Below are 20,170 nucleotides of genomic sequence, written 5' to 3'. Positions count from 1 at the left end.
AGCAATACCCGCGATATGACCATACAGCCAGTGCGTAAAGTGGTTACATTTGATGGGCGTTCCCCCTACATTAATAAATGGCAGCTCCACCTTTGTGTAGTTTTCTAGTTGAATTTTGTAAAGTATCCTCTTACGCAATGACTTTTTTAACATAAAAAAAAAAACAGCACACTTATTTCTATCCCGGATGGCGTGCATCATTTTCGAAAAAATACAAGATAGAGATAGTTGAACCTGGGGGGCGTAAAATTGTTGCAAAAGAGAAAAGTTTAGAAACACCTGTCCCTGACTGGAGCTGTCCCTTGATTCGCTCTCGCGCATGGTAAGCTACATGGTTCAGAAGTCTCATGGTTCAGAAGAGGAAGATCAGAAGTCTAAGCTGCTGCGCTTCCAAGTTTCATATACTTTGTCCTAAGCCTTCTGGTTGTCTTTCTCCACTGCGTGTCCCCGCTTTTCATGTAAAGATGCCGTAACACTCTGACAGCTCATCTCTGGTCATCAATATTTCTAAATAGTTCGAAGGGGCCTATCCTGGGTCTCCCTGCACTGCCTCATTTATTGTTTTACTGTGGGCTCCTAACGCCAATAGACCCACCACCCTCTGGTTCACTTCTAGCCCTGACTGAATCTCTGATTCGACACACACTACTGTGTTTGAAAAAGTGAGTGCGGGTACTTTTACAGCATTCCATATTCCTCTCACTACTTCTAATTTGTTATATCCCCATAGTGATGTGCTTCATGTTAGAGGCGTTTCTTTTTCTTTTCATTTTTAAATGCTCCTCACGCGTTTTTAGACAGGCCTGGCGTTCGTTTATCCCTATGCCGAGATATTCGTATTTCTCTAACCCGCGGTATTGTTGCTTGTTGAACGAATACCGATTTGTTACGAGCGTCGTCATTAAAAATCAGAACTCCCGACTTGACTGCGCTAAACTCTACCACCAGTTTAGTAGCTTCTTACCCGCATATATCTGAGTTGTTGCAGTCACTGTTTGCTATCTGATAGTAGTACTAAATCATGTGCCTATATCAGTCCCGGGATATTTTGTTCAACTTCCGGTCCTTTGTGGCTATAACATAGATTGAAACATATTTTACTGTCTTCAAGCTTTCTTTCTAGTCATGCCATGCACATCAAGAACAGCATAGGAGACAGAGGACAACCCTGCTTTAAACCTCTATTTGTAACTACCAGTTTGGTGCACTTTCGGTCCTCGATCTCTGTACCTTGCTTTCATTGTACCTTGCTGTCATTTGCACATCGCTCTCATTGCAACTTTCCCGAAGCAGCTGTATAAAGCTCTGGCCTGATCTCTCTCACTCAATTAGATAGACGTTCTCTATCTACACTGTCGTAGGCTCCCATTATATCCAAAAATGCTATCCATAATGGTCGCTTTTGAGCCATTGGCATCTATATGCGGTGGGTTAGGACAAATAGGTTGTCCTCTAAGCGCCTGTCTCGTCTGAATTCATTTGTAGTTCTCCCAGTATGCCGTTCCCCTCTATCCACGCCTGTAGTTCCCTTTTTATGGCTTGCATTGCCAGCCTGTATGCCACTGAGGTAACTGTAATAGGCCTGTACCAGTTGGCATCAGCCCTGTCTCGTTTAACTTTATGGATAATCTTCATCCTGCTCTTACGCCAATCGTCCGGTACTTGCTTGGTTTTTATCACTTTTTAGATTGCTCGATTAAGTTGTGCTTGGCTTTTTGAGTCCAGCAGGTTGACCAGCCGTATAGACGGTATTGATTGAAAAGTTTAGCTGTCAATTTCTTCATTTGGCAACACTGAAATGGCCACAGACATGGACGAAGAGCCACAAACATGGCGCGGCTTATGCCACTGCGGCCGCACGCCGAAGAACAAAAACAACACCGGCGTGCGTCGTCTATTCTGTTTAAACCCGATTCTAAACGGTGGTGCGAACAGAGTTGTTATTTATCGCACTCACATTTTAGTCGAGGCATTAATTTGCGTTCGGCGGGCTAGAGCTTGGAATGTCCAACGCATATCATGCGCTTAACACGGACACGGACAAGTACCGCCATCTCGTGGAGCCCGACGTAACCAGTGACGGCGCATTCACATGGTTGCCTGCATGCGCGCCTCGCTATTGAATAGAGACCATAGGAATTTTATCCGACCCTGTTGCCGTATTAGTAACATTTTCTTCGGATTTTTTCTACTTTAGTTTCACCAACGCACCTCAGTTGTCCCACTCGCTAAATGCTGTGATCCTCTATCTGTTCTTATGAACTTCTCTTGCATCATTTGACAAACGGAAGGTATAGCCTTTTCCCCTTTTATTACCTGACCTGTTTGCTGGGAGACTGGCAGCATCTATCCGCGAGAGGGCGGGCAGCCGAAGGAGAAGCCACGAGAACCGGTGCCACCGTCTTTGGCCGATACCAAAACACGGCAGCTGGAAATCAGCTGGTCTGCGCGGACGACTTCACTCGTGTCTTGCGACAGGTATGTTGTAGGACTTTGCGCGAAACAGTACTTGAAGTCGAGCTTTTGAGCTCGGTGCGACACAATACTGTTGCTGCTGCTTCCCACAAAAACACTGCCGCACAACAGCACTACTGCGGCGCTCACTTTGCAGCCTTTGAGCCACGACCAAATTGCACTCGCTCGTAAGAAAGTTGGGGTTGGATTGCAGCTTAAATGGGCCATGCAGACAAAACACAAGTTTGGTTAATTCGAAAGATTGCTTCGTTAGAATCACGCTGACACAATTTTCAACGTAAACTTCGCTCGAAATGAGCTACATAATTCAGAAAAAAAGGGAACGGCCATGCGACTCACTAGCTTATTTCCCGCAGCAGAACATATGACGTCATATGCACCGCCGTGCGATTTGCTGAGGCCGCCGGCAAAAACAAACGCAAGTTAGGCAGAGCTTATAAGCATTCAGAACGAGCTATGTTCGCTTAAGTGTAATGAATATTTATTTTATAGCAATAATAATGGTGGGGTAAAACAATAGAAGTTACGAAAACTACAGTGGGGTAAAACAATAGAAGTTACGAAAACTACACGTAAACAGAAGTGCCAGTGCGTACTGCTATTGGTACTGCGGGTACTATGTTTGTCATAGCTGCACAGCAGTTCGGCGCTTTGGGGTTGTCTCAGACGACACTGGCCGGTTGGCGTAGCGGCATTGTCTTACATGACCCTGTTTGTCGGGCATACCCCATGTTTCGCGACACGATTACTACCTGCCGTAACAAAAAGAAGTCAAGTGCAAATACGGACAATAACAAAGCAAAGGCGAATAGCGCTGCGGAGCAGTATGGTGGTGCCATATAGGAGGAGTGACAGTAAACACGGCTCCACAGTATTCGGCAGACTGAACAGCTCACTTGAAACTGGCTTGAAGACCCGTACAGGTGACGTCATTACAGACGTCACGAAACACACGATTTTTCGGGAGAATCAAAATTTTGACTTACATCAATTACTTTCTCAGTGAATAAAGCATCACTTGCTGCCGGAAAAGAGCGGGGGCACTATAAAACACCAAAAATTTCGACTAAAACAAAGTTGTATTTTGTCTGCAATGCCCCTTTAATGTCACTCCGACGAACGGAACAGCCACTCTCTTCGCATAATCAACGTTAACGCGGCGCAAACTACGTCATGGAATCACTCGTACAAGAAAAAAATTCCCCCACATTTCCCCGAAGGGGAGCATGAGGAAGTGCGAATGCACGGGTGATGCTATGAGGGGGAGTTTGTTGAAATTTGGTGGCATTTGCCCGTTAGTTACATTAACACCCCCGCGTGATCACGTTCGGGCCGCGACAGCCTCGCCTTTAAACCCTCGCGCAGCGCGACGGCAGGCGAACGAAGCGGGAGAGAAGGCGAGAGCGCGCAATGGCAGGCGAGTGAAAGGGGAGAGGAGGCGAGAACGCGCACCGGCAGGCGAGCGAAGGGGGAGAGGGAGGCGAGAACGCGCAAACGGCAGGCGAGCGAAGGGTAGACGGAGGCGAGAGCGCGCAAACGGCAGGCGAGCGAAGGGGAGAGGAGGCGAGAGCGCGTGACGTCACGGCGAGCGGAAGGGGAGAGGAGGCGAGAGCGCGCGACGTCACGTGGCGTACTACGTCATGGCGCCGTTGCTACGCACGCTCTCCCCTCCGCTCCACGCCGTTGCTAAGGGCGAGGAGGCGCGCGCGCGATAACACCTGCGGCTGAAGACGGACGGCGGCAGAAGCGTGACTCAGGGTAGCGTAAGAAGTGCATTCGCACTTAAAACACCAACTGCGTCACGGGCAGCCCAGCAGACATTGAAGAGTCGCGCCCGCCTGCGCTGCGCACGGCCGCCCGTGCATGCGACGCCACCTTAGCAACGGGGACGTGCAGGCTCCGGCATGGCGGCGCACACACATGGTTGCTGGCATGCGTGCCGCGCTGGACACTTCCCCACAATGGTTGCTTGCATGTTAATTTTGGCAAACAAATGTATAACATCGTATGCTTAGAACTACACTAAACTAACACTAATTAAGCAACCAGGGCAAAAGTAACAACGCAATATGTCAAGTGGAAATAAGGCCTCATATAGTAAAAAAGGACTAGTAAACAGTCATGTATGCATTTGTATAAACTTTAACAAATAAATACACAAAACCCGTTTAAATTAGTTTTTCGATATAACACAGATGAATGTACGCGAAGTTAAATAAATTAATATATGTATAAAACACTGTAACGAAGTTAGATGTAGCATCCCCAATTTTAAATACTGACGTCTTCTTAACACACGTTCAAAAGGAGGAAAGAAATCTGCCATTTTTCTTATGCTTTATACTGAGGCTCATTAAGTTGGTTCCCTAACAGAATACCGGCACAGCAATTTCCTATAAAAGGTCCGTATTCATGTAAGGCGAAAGCCTTCTTTTCTTCAAATCAGAACTCAAAGCACGCGTTAGGTCTAGCAAGGTCTGTCCTTTATTTGTAGAAGTCACTTGTCGTATACTTGTAGCAGTTACGTTACCTGAGCGTGGCACAGACGACGCCCGTGAGGAACAAGCCTGAGAATCCAGGAATGCTGGATAGCTTGGTGTGCACGTAAAGCGGGACCAACTGCATGGTGCGCATAAAGAAAAGAACAAGAACATTTTGGAATTAGTTCGTGTCACAGACAGAAGGATTTGTGAAGCGTATCTACTTTATGGAGGCATTTGGTACGAAAATTTGGGGAATCCCTTGTTATGTGCCCAAATTGTTAACGTGCAATCGGTACGTTTAAGATTCAAGCCGACCACGTTGCGTACAAACCACTGGATAACGTGAAAAGGGTTGGAGCCTAAACATAACATGGCCTTTATTCTTGCATGAGGACAGTGGCTATCGTGGCTGATGTTGTAAGGCATTCTTGGTCCGCTTTCCATCCTCTGCTTGGCTCAATACTGACACAAAAAATCAGCTTGCCTTCTGAGGCGATTCGCATAGTTTAGAGTGCAGTGATAAATTTAGCACCGCAGACTAGACATCACGTAATTTTAGAAGTGTCGTTACTACCAATGAATGATAATTGATGGATTCACTTTTGTTTATGACATCATGGCTTCTGGTGTCAAGACCGTTACCCATAAGGTACACCTTTTGGGATGTGTAGGCTTCGCGTAACTTCGCTGTGGGCTCATAGGAACCTTCCATACGTGATGCTTCACGACACCTCTTAACTGCAGGTGCCTACAAGTGCAAACTGGGAGGAAAGAAATAACGCACGTTTATGCTAGTTACGCTACACAGTGAGGGACAAATGCTTGTTGGCTTGTGGTTGCAGCATCTTGAAAGATAGATTATTCAGCGGGTAATGAGACCATCGTCTAGCAATAGTCGCATTTTGCGTGTTGTTACCGTACAACCGTATGTATGCATCGTGGGCCAAGCGATGCGGCATCCAATCTAGGCCAGTCAGAAAGCCATGAGGTCCGAAAACTACCCGCTCTGGGTGAAGAGGCCGATGTGAATATTTAGTGACACTCGTGTAATCATAACCGAGTATACGACGCCGTAACCGCATGTGTCCTCCCAAATGACGCCATAATATGATATTGTCCCACTTTTCAAATACGCCCCTTTATTTTATGACGTTACTTTCGACCATGACATTGCTAATAACATCGACATCGTGCCAGTATGCGGCAGGGGATGCAAAATAGCGCCTTGCAACCAGTTCTGGTAGCCAGAGATCCAAGAAGCCAACAGTAGCAGGTAAAATACTTAGCAGCTTTCATGTAAGATCGGCAGAGTAAAAAATAGTGTGTTTGGGATCAGAAGCGTAAATTCAATTGGCGTACGGCCCCACAATGCACTTTAAATACGTCAGCGCGGGATTCTAGAAAAAACGTTCTCTTTTCCCATCTTCTTTTGTTTTGGAAGTAAATCAATATCGTTGGAGGGTTATGGGGATAGTTACCGTGGCAAACAGTTCGAGAAAAGGGTGTGTGATAGGAGTGTGTGCTTCCCATCATATTTCTCCTGATTGATTACACCTTAACTTTCACGGTGGCGTTTAGAATCGGAATCAATTGCTTAAAGGAGTAATCTAAATTCAAGCACATTGAAAAGATGATAACGTGTTCTAAAATTCTATTAGTGTCACCCAAAAAGCAGAATTTCAGCGTTTGAACAAGGAATTGGAACTCTATTTACAGAAAGGATAAAATATTCATTGGATTCTACTTTTACAGATAAGAGTGTGGCGATCACGATGGCGAATAAAAGGTATCCACCCTCACTCTCACTTTTGATGATCATGCAGCTGCCACACGTGTCTTAACACTTCTCTGCCTTGACCACCATAACCTGTGTAAACGGCATGCGGTGGGTACCTGCTCAATCTTGCTTATGACTCCAGACAGCAGGGGGTCGCAGTCCCGGTACCAGTACACAAGAGCCATGGCGATGACGCCGAGGAAGCCTGTGGATACCACAAGCAGAATGCTTCCCACGAGCACCGTCCTGCAGAGGATACGTAATACGTGGGCCACGTACACATTATACTTGTTCTGACCACAAACTGCCATGGGCAACTTATGATAAAACTTGGTATGGCAATCCCTGTGCAATCACAAAATAGTAACAAAAGCACACCGTGATATCTATGCAAACATACCCTTTACGCAAAAAAGCCCATTCCCGCTCCCAGAGGGACGCAGAAAGAATTAAACACTCCGCGCATGATGGAGGAAGTGGTAGCGTCACATTAGCCCAAGTAATCGTATTCCATATCACTGAGTGTCTCTTTCATTAGGATGTGCAGATAAGGCGGTGTTCTCTTTTCAGCATACCCATTACTTTTTGACAATAACGCTAAAGACGCAAGTCCAGATACCCTGGCTTGCGTTCTTCCTCCGTGGTCATCGCATTCCTCCTGTGTTGCGCGATTCAGCCCTAGTTTCTCCACTACGTCTTCGCAAATGCCAAGCTTGCTTTCTTTCAGTGGTCCCCACGCCATTCACATTGCGCTCTTACCAGCCCGCGTGCAAATATGATGCACGCGTCACGCAAACCGGGAGCCATCTGGCGCTGCTGGGCTCAGCCTCTGTCCGTGGGAGGGAAGCACATTCACACCTTGTGTTAGGGATACTGCTACATTACGTTGCCCACAGTTTCTTTAAAGCAGACAACAGTGGGCATTTATTCGTTAAGATTCCGGTCTGCTAAAGCGGCCACTGTCTTCCAGAAATCGCAAAGAGGCTCCGAGTGTCGAGAAAAAGTTGCGTAATTGAACTGTGTAGGCTCTGAAACTGCGCCGCTGACTGCTGGCCGCATTTAGCTTGCGGCTGAACGCGTTTTCAACAGTTTCGCTTATGTTATGGCCCTCTTTCATTTACAGAGATTGCTGCAAGGTAGCTACGAAATTCATTTTATGCTTCAAAATACTACTACTACTATTACAACTGCTACTACTATTAATAATGGCTTTAAAGCCACCCTAGTGCTCTACATGCGAAAAAGCAGCCAACAAGCAGCGTATTAGTACCAATTTTATGCATAGAACCAAGCCTTAATTCGATTTTACCAGGCTGGGGCGGCACGTGAGGTTCTAAAATATAGGGGAGAGTCGGGAGGTTTGGGACGGTTGGAGGAATGGGACAGCTCGTTTATCTCTCCAGGAGTTAGTTCAAACACGTTCATCGGCTGCTCACGAGGTGGCGCTAGCATACCGATAGCCTGGCTGTAATGGTGGCCGTCTTCAGCGGATGGAGCTTTCTCTGACTACAACTCTCGTTTTTCACGTGTCAAAAGTAAGTATCCGCTTACTCAATTACACCTCTCTCAGTTTTAAACCGCCCTGCCTATGCTGATACCAATTTTTCTTCGAAAACACGCGTTAGTGTCGTACTTCATGCAAAAACAAGTTTAGCCCTAATAAGAGAATTTTCGCCATTGAATGTATTTTTCGTTGGGCGAACCACCTGGGGAGGAATGGGACATTTGAGTCGCGGGTGGAATGGGACAGTGTCCCATTCCTCCCCACCATACGGCTGGTACTGTGTCCAGCGAATAAGCTTCAATGCTGTGCCGCTTTAGTTCCGAAAGCAGTTATTTTTTTATTTGTTATTTAAAGTGTACAAATGCTTGGTGCCGTGATGTTAAATAACAGACAGGCTGTTTCTGCGACAGTTGACGTTAAGACGCGCTAAACCAACGGGGCATCATAAAATGCAATGTTTCTCCACTAAAAAGGTGTGATTACTGTGCACATTTCGAGAAGCCTGGAATACGCACGTGAATAGTAGGCAGCAATAGGAGTGCTGTTACGTGCATGCAAGGAAGTTAAGCGTGCTTGGTGGGTGTGAATATTTACATTTGCCAATTTTTGATCCATTTCCATTTTCAGGAAGATGCCGCGGGTTTACAAGAGAAAGCATCCCGACAGAGCTCAAACATCGAACAATTTCATCCTGGATGCTGTGAGATTGGTGTGAGATGAAAAGAAAAGTATAAGAGACGTAGCAGAATCTTTTGAAATATCGAAATCATCGCTTGGCCGAGAAGTGAAGTACAGAGAATGCGGTGACACAGGTGGCATCATGTTCAAGTCCAATTTGGTCTGCGGAATGGTCTTCACAACAGAAGATGAAGTACTCTTGAAAGAATATTTGCTGAAAGCAAGCAAAATGCACTATGGGCTTACGAGAGTGCAAGTTCGCTCACTGGGTCGCGGGTTCGATTCCCGGCCGCGGCGGCCGCTTTTCTGATGGAGGCGAAAAGCAAAAACGCCCGTGTGTACGAGATTTCGGCGCACGTTAAAGATCCCCAGGTGGTCAAAATTAATCCGCAGCCCTCCACTACGGCGCGCCTCATCGCCTGCGCTGCGTCGACGCGTTAAACCCTACAATCAATCAAGTTCGCTCACTGGCGTACGAGTTTGCAACAGCCTTAAACCGGAAGTGCCCGGCGGCATGGGAACAGAACAAGGTAGCTGGAAGAGACTGGTTTATGGGCTTTATGGACCGCCATCCCGAGCTATCGCTTCGATCGCCAGAAGCGACCAGTCTGGGTCGGGCAACAAGCTTGAATAAGAACAACGTCGATGCTTTCCTTTCAAACCTGAGAAGTGTCTACGACCGCTACAAGCTAACTCCGGACCGCATCTACAATTGTGATGAAACGGGCTTCACAACTGCACACAACCCACCAAAGGTAGTAGCAGCACGTGGAGAAAAGCAAATCGGTCAGGTTACATCCGCAGAACGCGGCGAACTGGTGACTGTTTTGTGCACTGTTAATGCCATCGGAAACGCCCTGCCACCAGTGTTCATTTTTCCACGCGTGATGTTTAAAGATTTTTTTCTGAAAGGCGCCCCGGCAGGAAGCCTCGGTTTGGCAAGCAAGTCGGGATGGATGTCCAGCGAACTGTTTTTGTTGGCATTAGAGCACACTGTGAGACATACGAAGTGCTCGAAGGAGGAACCAATTCTCTTAATTCTCGACAATCATGAAAGCCATGTGAGCATCAACACCATCAACAAGGCCAAAGAGAGCGGAGTCATCCTGCTGACCTTTCCCCCACACTGTAGCCACCGCCTGCAGCCACTGGATGTGTCCGTGTACGGACCATTTAAATCTCGGTACAACGCTGCTTGCAATGATTGGCTGATAAATAACCCCGGGAAGACCATCTCCATCCACAATGTTGCACAACTAGTTGGATCCGCCTACGTATTAACGGTGACACAAAAGAACATAATCTCGGGCTTTCAGAAAACTGGAATTTGGCCTTTCAATAGCGAGCCCTTCACTTCGGATGACTACATGATGTCATCAGTCACTGACAGACCCGTAACGTCCGTAAGCGGAGAGGTGTCACGACAGAGGGCCACCATCACCGAGAAAACGGAGAGCGCAAGCTGACTGGCAAGGGATTTGCACTTTGAGACAAACGGCCATGGAGCTCGCGACGTCTCTACAGATGTCTTCCCACCTACTGTCGCCAACGCAGCCTCGACGTCAACTGCATCTCCCAGCCGGATTGTTCCAAGTGACCTAAGGCCCTACCCTAAGGCTGCACCGCGTAAGACAGGGCAAAAAGGAAGGAAGAAAGGTAGGACAAAAGTCCTTACGGATACACCCGAGAAGCATGCAATTGAACAAGAAGCTGCAGAGAGGCTGGCATGACAGAGTCTGAAAAAAAGAGCGCTTATCACAGCTATGACTGTCGCCACTACCCACCCAAAAAAGAAACGGCGACTTCAGAAGGAGTTCAGTTCCTCAAGTGAAGACGACACTATTGCCGTTGCGTTTGATGATTCAGACAGTGACATGTCGGGTTTCGATAATGAGAGGCGGGACATTTCTGAGGCCGATTGCCCAAACGAAACTTTTCAAGTGAAAAAAGGCGATTTTGTCCTTGTCAGATTTGGTAAGAAAAAATCTGACGTTTATTACACGGGTAGAGTCGAAAGTAGTGACAATATTGACGTCAGTGTCCAGTTCCTTCGAAAAAAAGAAGAGAGCTCTAAGTTCTACTTTCCTCCGCAGAAAGATATAGGGACTGTGCCAATGACGGATATTGTGATGAAGCTGCCAGCGCCAAAAACTATTGGGGGAACGAAGCGCCTGCAAGCCTGCTTCAAGTTTGATAGGGAACTATCAGCTTTTAATATCCGCTGAAGACGTTGGGACCGATACTTTACTGGCGTCCCATTCCTCCCAAAGGAAGTCCCAATCCACCCGAAGGGACGGGTGGAATGGGACAGATTTTAGCTGTTAGAAACTATTTTTTTGCAGTTGCGCTAGAAGTGGCAGTAACCCGTGTTTCTCAGAATTTGCGCAGCTTGTTTCGACTTGTACTATAATCCATCAACCATCTTTTTGCGTTCAAAATAAACAAAACTAAAAATGCATTTGGGAAAAGTGTCCCATTCCTCCCGACTCTCCCCTACGCCCTTGCATTAACACACATTTATGCTGAGTGGGATCTGGGTGAATCTTTAGGGACACTCGATTACTCCCGCGCTTTTGTAGACGGCCTTGTTTTGTCTTCACGACAAACTTCTGCACGTTAGCGCTGCACCGCAGCCGAAACCTTTCGTGTTGAAGACCTTTGTCCAGACATTCGCAGTAGCGTGTTTAACAGGAGTTCCTCAATATATGAAATCACAGAACTCTGAATAGGGGCCATGCACCTGAAAACAACCCCTGATTCTCCCCCCTGAGTTTGAGAAACACTGATTTGCCTTCCATCTGTTGGCACGAGGTTGAACTAGCTGACAAGGCACAAAAACAGTTTAATCATTAGCGAACCGCCTAACACTGTTACACTAAACAAAATGGCTCTGAACTTAGTGCACCCCCATTTCCGACCCCCCCCCCCCCCTAAAAATTCAGGGCGTGGAAAAAACTTTGCAAGTAGTTTTAGCCAGATGGTGCATTTTTCAAATTTTCACAGGTAGGCATCGGCTAAATGAAGGATACCCAAATGGGGAGGACGGGTGGCTTTGGAGCCAAAACGTCACAACTGGGAAACGTAGTTTCACAGTCGGGATAAACTGAGAACACTGTTCGTGACTCAATCGCTGCAGGTGAAGGAAGGAAGGAACATTACAAGAAAGGCATGGAGGTTAACCAGGGTATTGTCCGGTTCAGACAGGGTTCGCTGTTCCAGAAAGCAATTGCTATTGCGTATCCTTTAACTGCTTTATCGTTTCACTATAGGCCGCAGCTTCCCAATCTTACAACACTGCGGGGCCCAATGCACGCTGAACCTTCAGTGCACAAACGCTACCTTTGTGCCTCCGGCAGAGACCTGGCTGCCGCGTAGCGCTGCACTACCATCTGCTCCATGCCCATGCGGTAGATGTGGCTCGACAGCAGGCCCACTGCGCACGACCACAGGTTCTCGTCAGTCGTGAAGTCCAGCCGAGCCCTGCGCAATGAACGGTGATGCACGCCGACCTATAAATTAATCCTTCGCACAAAGATGCAGTAGTCACTACACAACGTCACGCTAAATTGGCAGAACTATAGTTCTGCCAATATATTCGATAACAAAATGACGGAAACACGTTTGCTGAGCCAGGTACCATATGTAGGGGAACTCACTGGAACATGTAGGGCTTCATGTCAATGTCGCTGAACGGGCGCCGGCCGAAGGTACCATCCGTGGAGGTGGGCTCGTTTGCCGCGTCATACATTATCTTCACCAGGATGGTCAATGGGCAGACCAAGATCAATATTCCCTGCATGACATCCGCCCAGACCACGGCACGCAGACCACCCTGCGAAGTGAACGGATGAGTGAGGAATATGCTAGCTTAGCGTGAGTTCGTAGGTGTGGCTGCAGACTGCGGCGGCTATGTTTTTGAAGAAGAAATATTTTCGCTCTCGATCAACCACTTGGAAAATGCGGCACATACAAAGACAATTTCTAAGAATTCGTACGTATAAATCTTTAAGGAATGCTGCCGAATTTCCTGTTGTGTTAATTAATCTGCAGCTCTCTACTAAAGTACGCGTCATACTCCCCGATTAGCTCCGATGCCCTAAACAAGCCCCGCGAACTGAAAGTTAGAATGCAAAAGGGCTGAATTTTGGTTGCTGAGTGACTAAGAATGTTAGACATGGGGCAGTGAACAATAATTTAATTTTTTTTTGCCTGTGAGATATACGCAGAAGGCAAAAGCGTCCTGAAAAGAAATGTGCAGAATTATCATGCAACCTTTTTTATTAACTCCGCAAAGGTGGTGGCTGTCTGCGCAAACAATAGCACTTTATGCAATTCTCTGCCCTTAAATATTTTTTTACACCCAACGTATATACATACCCGCGTCCTTCTGAAAATTCAAGTCAACAAAAGCCAAGGTGACCGTAGAGTAATAACCTTTTGTAACCGGCACACGCAGCTGCCCGCGCCCATACACGTTAGGTCGTTTCCCAAGAGAAAGTAGACTTACAAGCTGAAATAATTTTCTAGCCCACGCCTCTCCTTAAAAGACGCCGACGCACTCGCCCACCACCGGCACCGACACCAAACATATCGAACACCCCACCAACTACAATCTAGAACCGACGCTGCTATCTTCTGACGACTTGGAACGAACTCTTACCGTTTCCCACCACCAATCCCTAGATGGCACGATACCTTCCTCCATTCCATGTGCCCCATCCTCTACCCTGCCTCTTGCAAAAACTGCTCCTAGGATGGCATCCTCTACCATTTAACATGGACGTGTGAACTAACACCATTTCTTACGCCTAATCCCCAGCCCATATACGAGCAGTAGGCGGCACAGCTGAGCTCCGACTTCTCCTACCAGCGTAGCCTAACCGAAAGGGCCCGGAGGGCCAGCGCAAACCAGGGTATCCCGGACTAGAAGAAACCTTTTACCAGGCGGGTGCGGGAGAAGCCAATGCAAATTAAAACATTCAGTCAAACGGTCCTCACCAGCAAAGATATCTACGGAGCTGTACGCTTTGACATCACTCAGGCACAGTTGATACAACTAGAAAGCCTACGAATATCAAGTACGAGGACTATCCCAGGGCTCTTCAAACATACAAAAATAGAGAAATCGCTAGATCATAAGAAACACAAAAGAAGGCTGTGTAATAAGACGAATAGCCAACGCAGGGCAAGTGCTGCAATCACGGGTACCTCCCAAAAGGACACAAGATGCGTGCGTCCCAATATTATTACCATCGTCGGAAGGTACACAAATGATCAAACCGAAACCGCTGTCTAACAAGGCAAACTAGGAAGAAGATGAGGAAGCACTTTTAAGCACAAAGATAAACTCGCAGAGAAGAGTGACTCTGACACAGCCTGGGACCTTATCGACAACACAACTTGGCTCGAAGGAGTGCGCCCAAACTTCAAAATCATCAGCAAGCAGAAGTACACAATAGAACCGTCGGCTACACGCCTGAAGCTAGACGCTATCCCGCGGGCAACTAGAGACGTCGCTTTAACAGAACTTCCCAACCTCAAGCGTTATCAGGCAGTCGAGAGAAATTCCCTGCGTTGAGAAGACACCATACAAAGGATCAATAGATCCATTGTCACACCATCAAGCTCCCCACAAGTAACTCCTAATCAGCAAGGGAGTATGTATTCCCATTGATGGATTGGGTACCGAGCAGTGCACCAACTCACAAGGACGGGCACACAACCTGGCGAGCACGGGTATCAACACCTGCTCACGCGCTTTCCCACCACACCGTAACCGTGAACTCAACCCACAAGAGTTCCGAATCACGCACAAGAAAGAAGCGCAAAAAAGATTGAAGCGCAACGACCATTTTCTGCCGCCAAGTCGAACCAGAGGCCATCAGGTACTCATACACACGGCTAGAACGGGGGCAGCACTTGCAGAAGACATCCTCCACACACCACAAAGGGAGGACGCATGGACCAAAGAAAGGCCAGCACAGAAGGTGGGCGAGTGCTTGACACCAGTGGTCACAACTAAACCCATCACGTGCATAACAAGCAACTCGGGAGGAAAAACCGACGCAGAACACCCTAGCTGCGCGAAATAAAAAAAACGGAGAGGTACTGACATGAAAATATCATCCTATCACTAAGGTGTAGATCCCGGATTACTACCTTGAACTGGGGGAGAAGTACTGAGAAAATAAAAGAGAGGGCAGGCGAAAAGGAGGAGATAGCTAGCGTGAACGCTCGCACACACGTATCCATTTCTCAGGCACTGTAGTCGTTCGCATGTGCTGTTAAAAAACCGGAGAAGGGCTTTTGTCGCCTTCTGTAAAGATAGTAGGGACCGATGTCCTAAGGTATAGCCTCTAGTGTGAATGGTTGATCGTCCGATCGGCTGAGCTCGGCGGCCAGCACGCTTCTCACCTATGAGTATTAGGGGCAACAGCGATGCTCGGGCTTTATTGCCTCTTCCCCTCCACAGGCATCGCAATGATCGCTGCTGGGAATCCCGATAAGAGAAGAGTAGATTTTGTGGTCACTCCCAGCCAGTCTACAATGTAAAGGAGATTGAACTCACCAGGGCAGTGTAGATGGTCCCGGCGAAGCCGATGGCCACGCAGCTCCAAACAAGCTGCACGTGGAAGGCTGCGAAAAGAAAACGGCGTGGTTTCACGCATGCTCAAACCGAGTTTTCCTCCATGATCCACCGGCGCTGAGAAGCATGAAGGCCCCCTACTGCAACTTAGTCACTGTCAGTATACAGAAGGAGCTGTTGCTTACGAAGTTATAAGTTTATGCGGCTTCAGATCGCGCTCCGCATAAAGAAATGTTTCATTAACTCTTATCTATAACATTGTCTCTCTTATTGCTTGGGCTTTTCAGATTAAATTGAAATAATAAGTTTTGATTTTACTTTGTTTCATTTGACTTTAGGAGTAACACAGGTCACTTTATTGTCCTTATTTGCAGCCCTGGTAACAGGATACTTTCAGAGGAAGACGATGTACGACATTTGGAATAAGGTGTAAACTTTCCGTAAAAATTAGCAGCACTTTGTGCGCGCTTTGGAAGCGTTGATGCTAAGGTGATAATGGCATTACAGGAGCAGTCAAGTAGATAGTTACTCACTCATGGACACGGCGATTCCTGCGGCGAAGATGCTGACAGCTCCTTGCATTTGCTGTTATGGGACGGAGGATATAAATAAATGACAATATGGGTGTAAACAACGCATACTTGCTAGTTGGTTTTGATTTATTTTGTTCCTTAGTTTTATTGCTGGTGTTTTACCCACAGGTGAGATGTGCACGCTAAATAAGAAATGATATACGCACTTGTGTTTGGATCATTGTCTGTGGAAGAGTTCTAATCTCGACTCTTGTTTTAGATGTTTATAATCTGGAGTAATTGGTGTAATTCACCCCCTTCCGTTCAAGTTGTGTGATATACCAGCAAAAAAAGGGCTGAAATATCAAAATTTAACAAATTCTAGAAGAAGGGTATCATTTTATTTAAGTATAACTGGCAGTAACGAATTATGCACATTGAAAAGACAAATATTTTCGGTGTGAATAATTTTATAGAGCGGTGATTTTGGACCTGCAACAAGGTCAGCCAGGCAACCGGCCAGCCACAGACCTCTGATACAGGGATTGGTATGCACAGAATTAAGGCCTCGAAGTAAAGTAAATAAAAAAAAAACAGGAAAAGGTGGATGTTGTTGGAGCCCTTATCCATGAAAGACACACGCAGTAAATACGTACATGCGTATTGCAACGGTGAGCTCAGCGTTCCACTCTGTTCACCCGGGTAACAAAAAGTGCGAGGGATACAAAAGTTGAAAAAAGGGGTAAACCGAACAACTTCTTCTTGCACCTTTGTTTGGCAGCCCATTTATCGTTTTTTTATCCAATAGCTACACATCTCTCGCCGCACCAGCGAAGAGAGAGAGGAGAGATGCGCTGCCAGGGGTGTTTTTCGAAGATACCGCAATTCTTGAGACACACCAAATATGGTAGATATTTGCGAAACAAAACAGCACGTAAACAGTTGCAAGCATGTGAACACCAAAACATCCGCTCGCTGGAAAGAGCGCAGCATCATACAGTCGAAACGAATCAATTTTGATCCGAAACGATTACGACGGACCGAAAGAAAAGATAGCACAGTAAACGGCCTCCACACTTCCAGTTCCAGTTATCGTTATCAAAATTTCATATGAAACCTGCAAACGAAGTATATACTTCTGTGCACTCTTCATTGTCAAGAAAACATGCGCGTATTCGGACCTCTTCGATGATGAAAAATGGAGCTCACCCACGCTGCTTTCGGACTGCTGCGTGCATAGAGAGTTAGTCGATAATGACAATGACGATAATAATAATGGCAATAAAGCTCACTTGCCACTCTCTCCGTTTTGAGGCCGGCTGTTTATCCCGTCTATGCAATTATCCCTATCATTGCTCAGAGGGCTGCAGGCTTTAATGAGTGCTCCCCCAGCAAGTGTGCTTACCCTGCGGTGAAAGTAATGAAACGAAGCTACCAACGAGGGAGGCTATCACAGCGTTGACTGGTAATATAAGGATCATTTATAATTAATATAATGATAATTGACAGTAATTTACGCCGTAGGAAGGAAGAAGTGCAAGGCAAGCCGAGGATTAGTAATCACATTACAATTATCCAATAATCTGGTCTTTTTTCAAATCTTTTTCGACGGGCTTGTGCAGATTCCGTTCAGAATGACTAAGCTCACAGGGCTTTGACTGCAGGGCGCGTTCGAGGAAGTAAATACTGTAAATATGTGGCTGCCTAGTAAATATGTCGTGCTGCCTAGTAGCGAAAGAACACCGTCCGGGCTCGCTGAGCGTAAACAATTTCGACGCGCTTGTCTCGCGCTTCGGTTAACCTTTTACTCCACTCAGCAGACACAAAAGACGTCGGCCGGCGGTTGTTTCTTCGCTCGCCGCTGGCACTGGCCTTTCATTTGATGGAATGTTTCCTCAAAACAGCAACTCGTCAAGTTTAATACTACCCAGCTAACTATAGAGCTACCGCTTTCCCCTCAACCCCTGTCTGCGGGCGGCTCATTCACTACGTCAGAGCCTTGTTGATTTTTATTTATGTCAAGAGGATGCATAAGCGATGGCCGGCATATTTCTGGCGCTAAGTTTTGTTATTCGCGTTTTCGAAGTAGATGTCGACTCGCGGGCACCGAAACACTGCCAATAATAACACTTGCGCCAAAGCAGTTTATGCTAGGACTAATCCCGGATGCTGAGAGGAACCACGCTAAGACGAACCACAAACACCTTTCCAAACTACCAGCAGCGGTTTTATGGTCCGTTAAGGCCAGTTTATTACCCCGCAACGCACGCGCGCCAGTCCGCGGTGGCCGGTGACAGCAGGTTGGTCAGGTACCGCCAACGGGAAAACCGGCCCCACCATGCTCAAACGCGTTCGACGCAGTGTTCCGTACCACACCGCCTGGGCGGATGCACAAATTTACGAAGTTACGGTTTCCTGCATGACACAAAAGAAAGAGCTAGTATCAGCCTCCAGCGTCCACCGCGTCGACGCGGGGACGCATTGCATTCTGGTTGACGAGGCTGGCGCAGAAAGTAGCATGTCACATCTCGCGCCGGCTGCCGCCGCGACCAGCTCACTGACGCCAGCTAAACCGGCTTGCCGAAGCGCGGTACTATAGCGCTGTACTTTCGCTGATGTAACGCCGCCGTGCAGCGCATGGGCGTGTGTCGACACTACGCCTGACTGTAAAGTGGCTTTAAATGCGAAAATTGTCTAGCTGATAACAAACTTCCGACGCAATAGGACCAAAACTGAGTACATAACCGGGTATATCGTTTTTATTCGAAGTATAAACACAGTTTTTGATTATTACGAATACTAGTTAATAGCCCCGGATCTAGGTTTAAAAAAAAGTCTAAAAAGCACTATAACTCGTCGAAGGAAAACTATAGTCCAAAGACGTTTATTTGCAGGGTGCCTGTGTGCTCGCGAGAGGAATCGAAGCACTAGTCCAAGGTGAACCAGCCGGTCGTTTCGACTCGTGCGGCGTGCTCACGCTGAGGTGATGAGTGTTGAGGACAGGTGTCGCATACCTATGCGAGGATTGGAGGGTCGCTCAAATTATTCGGACGGCGAGCGCACTTCGATCAATGTTCATTACAATTGGAGTCATGTCACGATAAGGAGAAGCCGAAGAGGACGGGGCTGAGTGGGTGGTGCGTGGCTTGGCTCAGTGCTGTGATGACCGACATCTTGTAAATAGCTCGCTGCACCCCATCCCATCGTTCGTCTCATTTATTTTGCCGCCACGTAACAATATATATATATTGTAGTGCGAAAGACGAGCAAGTGGCGCGAAGCCACCGTGCGAGCACTATAGAACAACGGGTAGTTGTTGTTGTTAAATCTTTTATTCAGAAAGGGAAGGCCGGAGGCCTTGGGGGGGTAAGCTACGCGGCCACAACAACGGTCAGCATTGGCCTTGTGATTGGCGTACGCCCACTCAAGGAGATTGACCACTGAGATAGTGCAGATGATGACGAGGCAATAGCGTGAGCCACCGCAGCTGCACCGTCATCGACGTGAAGCTCGTGAAGTGTGCGAGACATTCTGCCGGCGGGACCTATCCGCTATATATATCTACTATATATATATATATATATATATATATATATATATATATATATATATATATATATATGTATATATATATATATATATATATATATATATATATATATATATATATATATATATATATATATATATATATATATATATATATATATATATATATATATATATATATACACATACATACATACGCTGGTTATTGGCGTACTACCTGGGATCGCATCGGAGGCCGCGCAGAAAACTACGTTATTGCCTTGCACATCCCTTAGTGATCAGGGGACACGTGACCAGGTGGAGGATTCGCTAAAAAAGGATAGCAGCGCAGCGCAGCTTGCAGACTTGCTTTTTGGCTTTACGTGACTCGGACTTTGTGAGATGAGACAATGAATGACGATAAGATGAATGACGATGAAATTGGCACTGTTCAGCGTTTTTATGAGTTAAATTAGCCAATCCTACGACCAGATATGGGAGCATGGTCCATAGCAGTTCATGTAATAAAAGTTCAAAACCGGACGGGACGCATAAAGGTTAAACGAAGACTTTACAAACGCTCCCTCCCTCTGGCGAGGTATTGTGGTATTTTTATGAATGAATGAA

The 20,170-nt window shown here is 46.8% G+C and overlaps 1 protein-coding gene and 1 pseudogene across 3 annotated transcripts in view; one reads left to right on the top strand and one right to left on the bottom strand.

The window, feature by feature from the left end:
- Positions 1 to 20,170, bottom strand: part of LOC144169531 (sodium-coupled monocarboxylate transporter 1-like) — a 56,573-nt gene that overhangs the window by 22,488 nt on the left and 13,915 nt on the right. For 2 of the 3 annotated variants that reach the window (XM_077698743.1, XM_077698742.1), the window contains exons 3-8: positions 16,037 to 16,088; positions 15,486 to 15,553; positions 12,574 to 12,749; positions 12,257 to 12,397; positions 6,852 to 6,981; positions 5,006 to 5,094 (exon numbers count right to left, since the gene is read on the bottom strand). In XM_077698743.1, coding sequence (XP_077554869.1) covers positions 5,006 to 5,094; positions 6,852 to 6,981; positions 12,257 to 12,397; positions 12,574 to 12,749; positions 15,486 to 15,553; positions 16,037 to 16,088 — 656 coding nt within the window. Of the gene's footprint in view, positions 1 to 5,005; positions 5,095 to 6,851; positions 6,982 to 12,256; positions 12,398 to 12,573; positions 12,750 to 15,485; positions 15,554 to 16,036; positions 16,089 to 17,420; positions 17,725 to 20,170 lie in introns of those variants that run through there. The other variant, XM_077698744.1, reaches the window with a different exon arrangement.
- LOC144167533 (uncharacterized) lies at positions 9,437 to 11,414 on the top strand (annotated as a pseudogene).

This window comes from Haemaphysalis longicornis, unplaced genomic scaffold (genome assembly GCF_048455015.1).
Source record: "Haemaphysalis longicornis isolate Haplotype H1 unplaced genomic scaffold, Haemaphysalis longicornis Haplotype H1 scaffold_2, whole genome shotgun sequence".
In the NCBI taxonomy this organism is placed as follows: domain Eukaryota; kingdom Metazoa; phylum Arthropoda; class Arachnida; order Ixodida; family Ixodidae; genus Haemaphysalis; species Haemaphysalis longicornis.
Note: the sequence above shows the minus strand (reverse complement) of the source record. Positions and strands in the feature narration are given on the sequence as shown.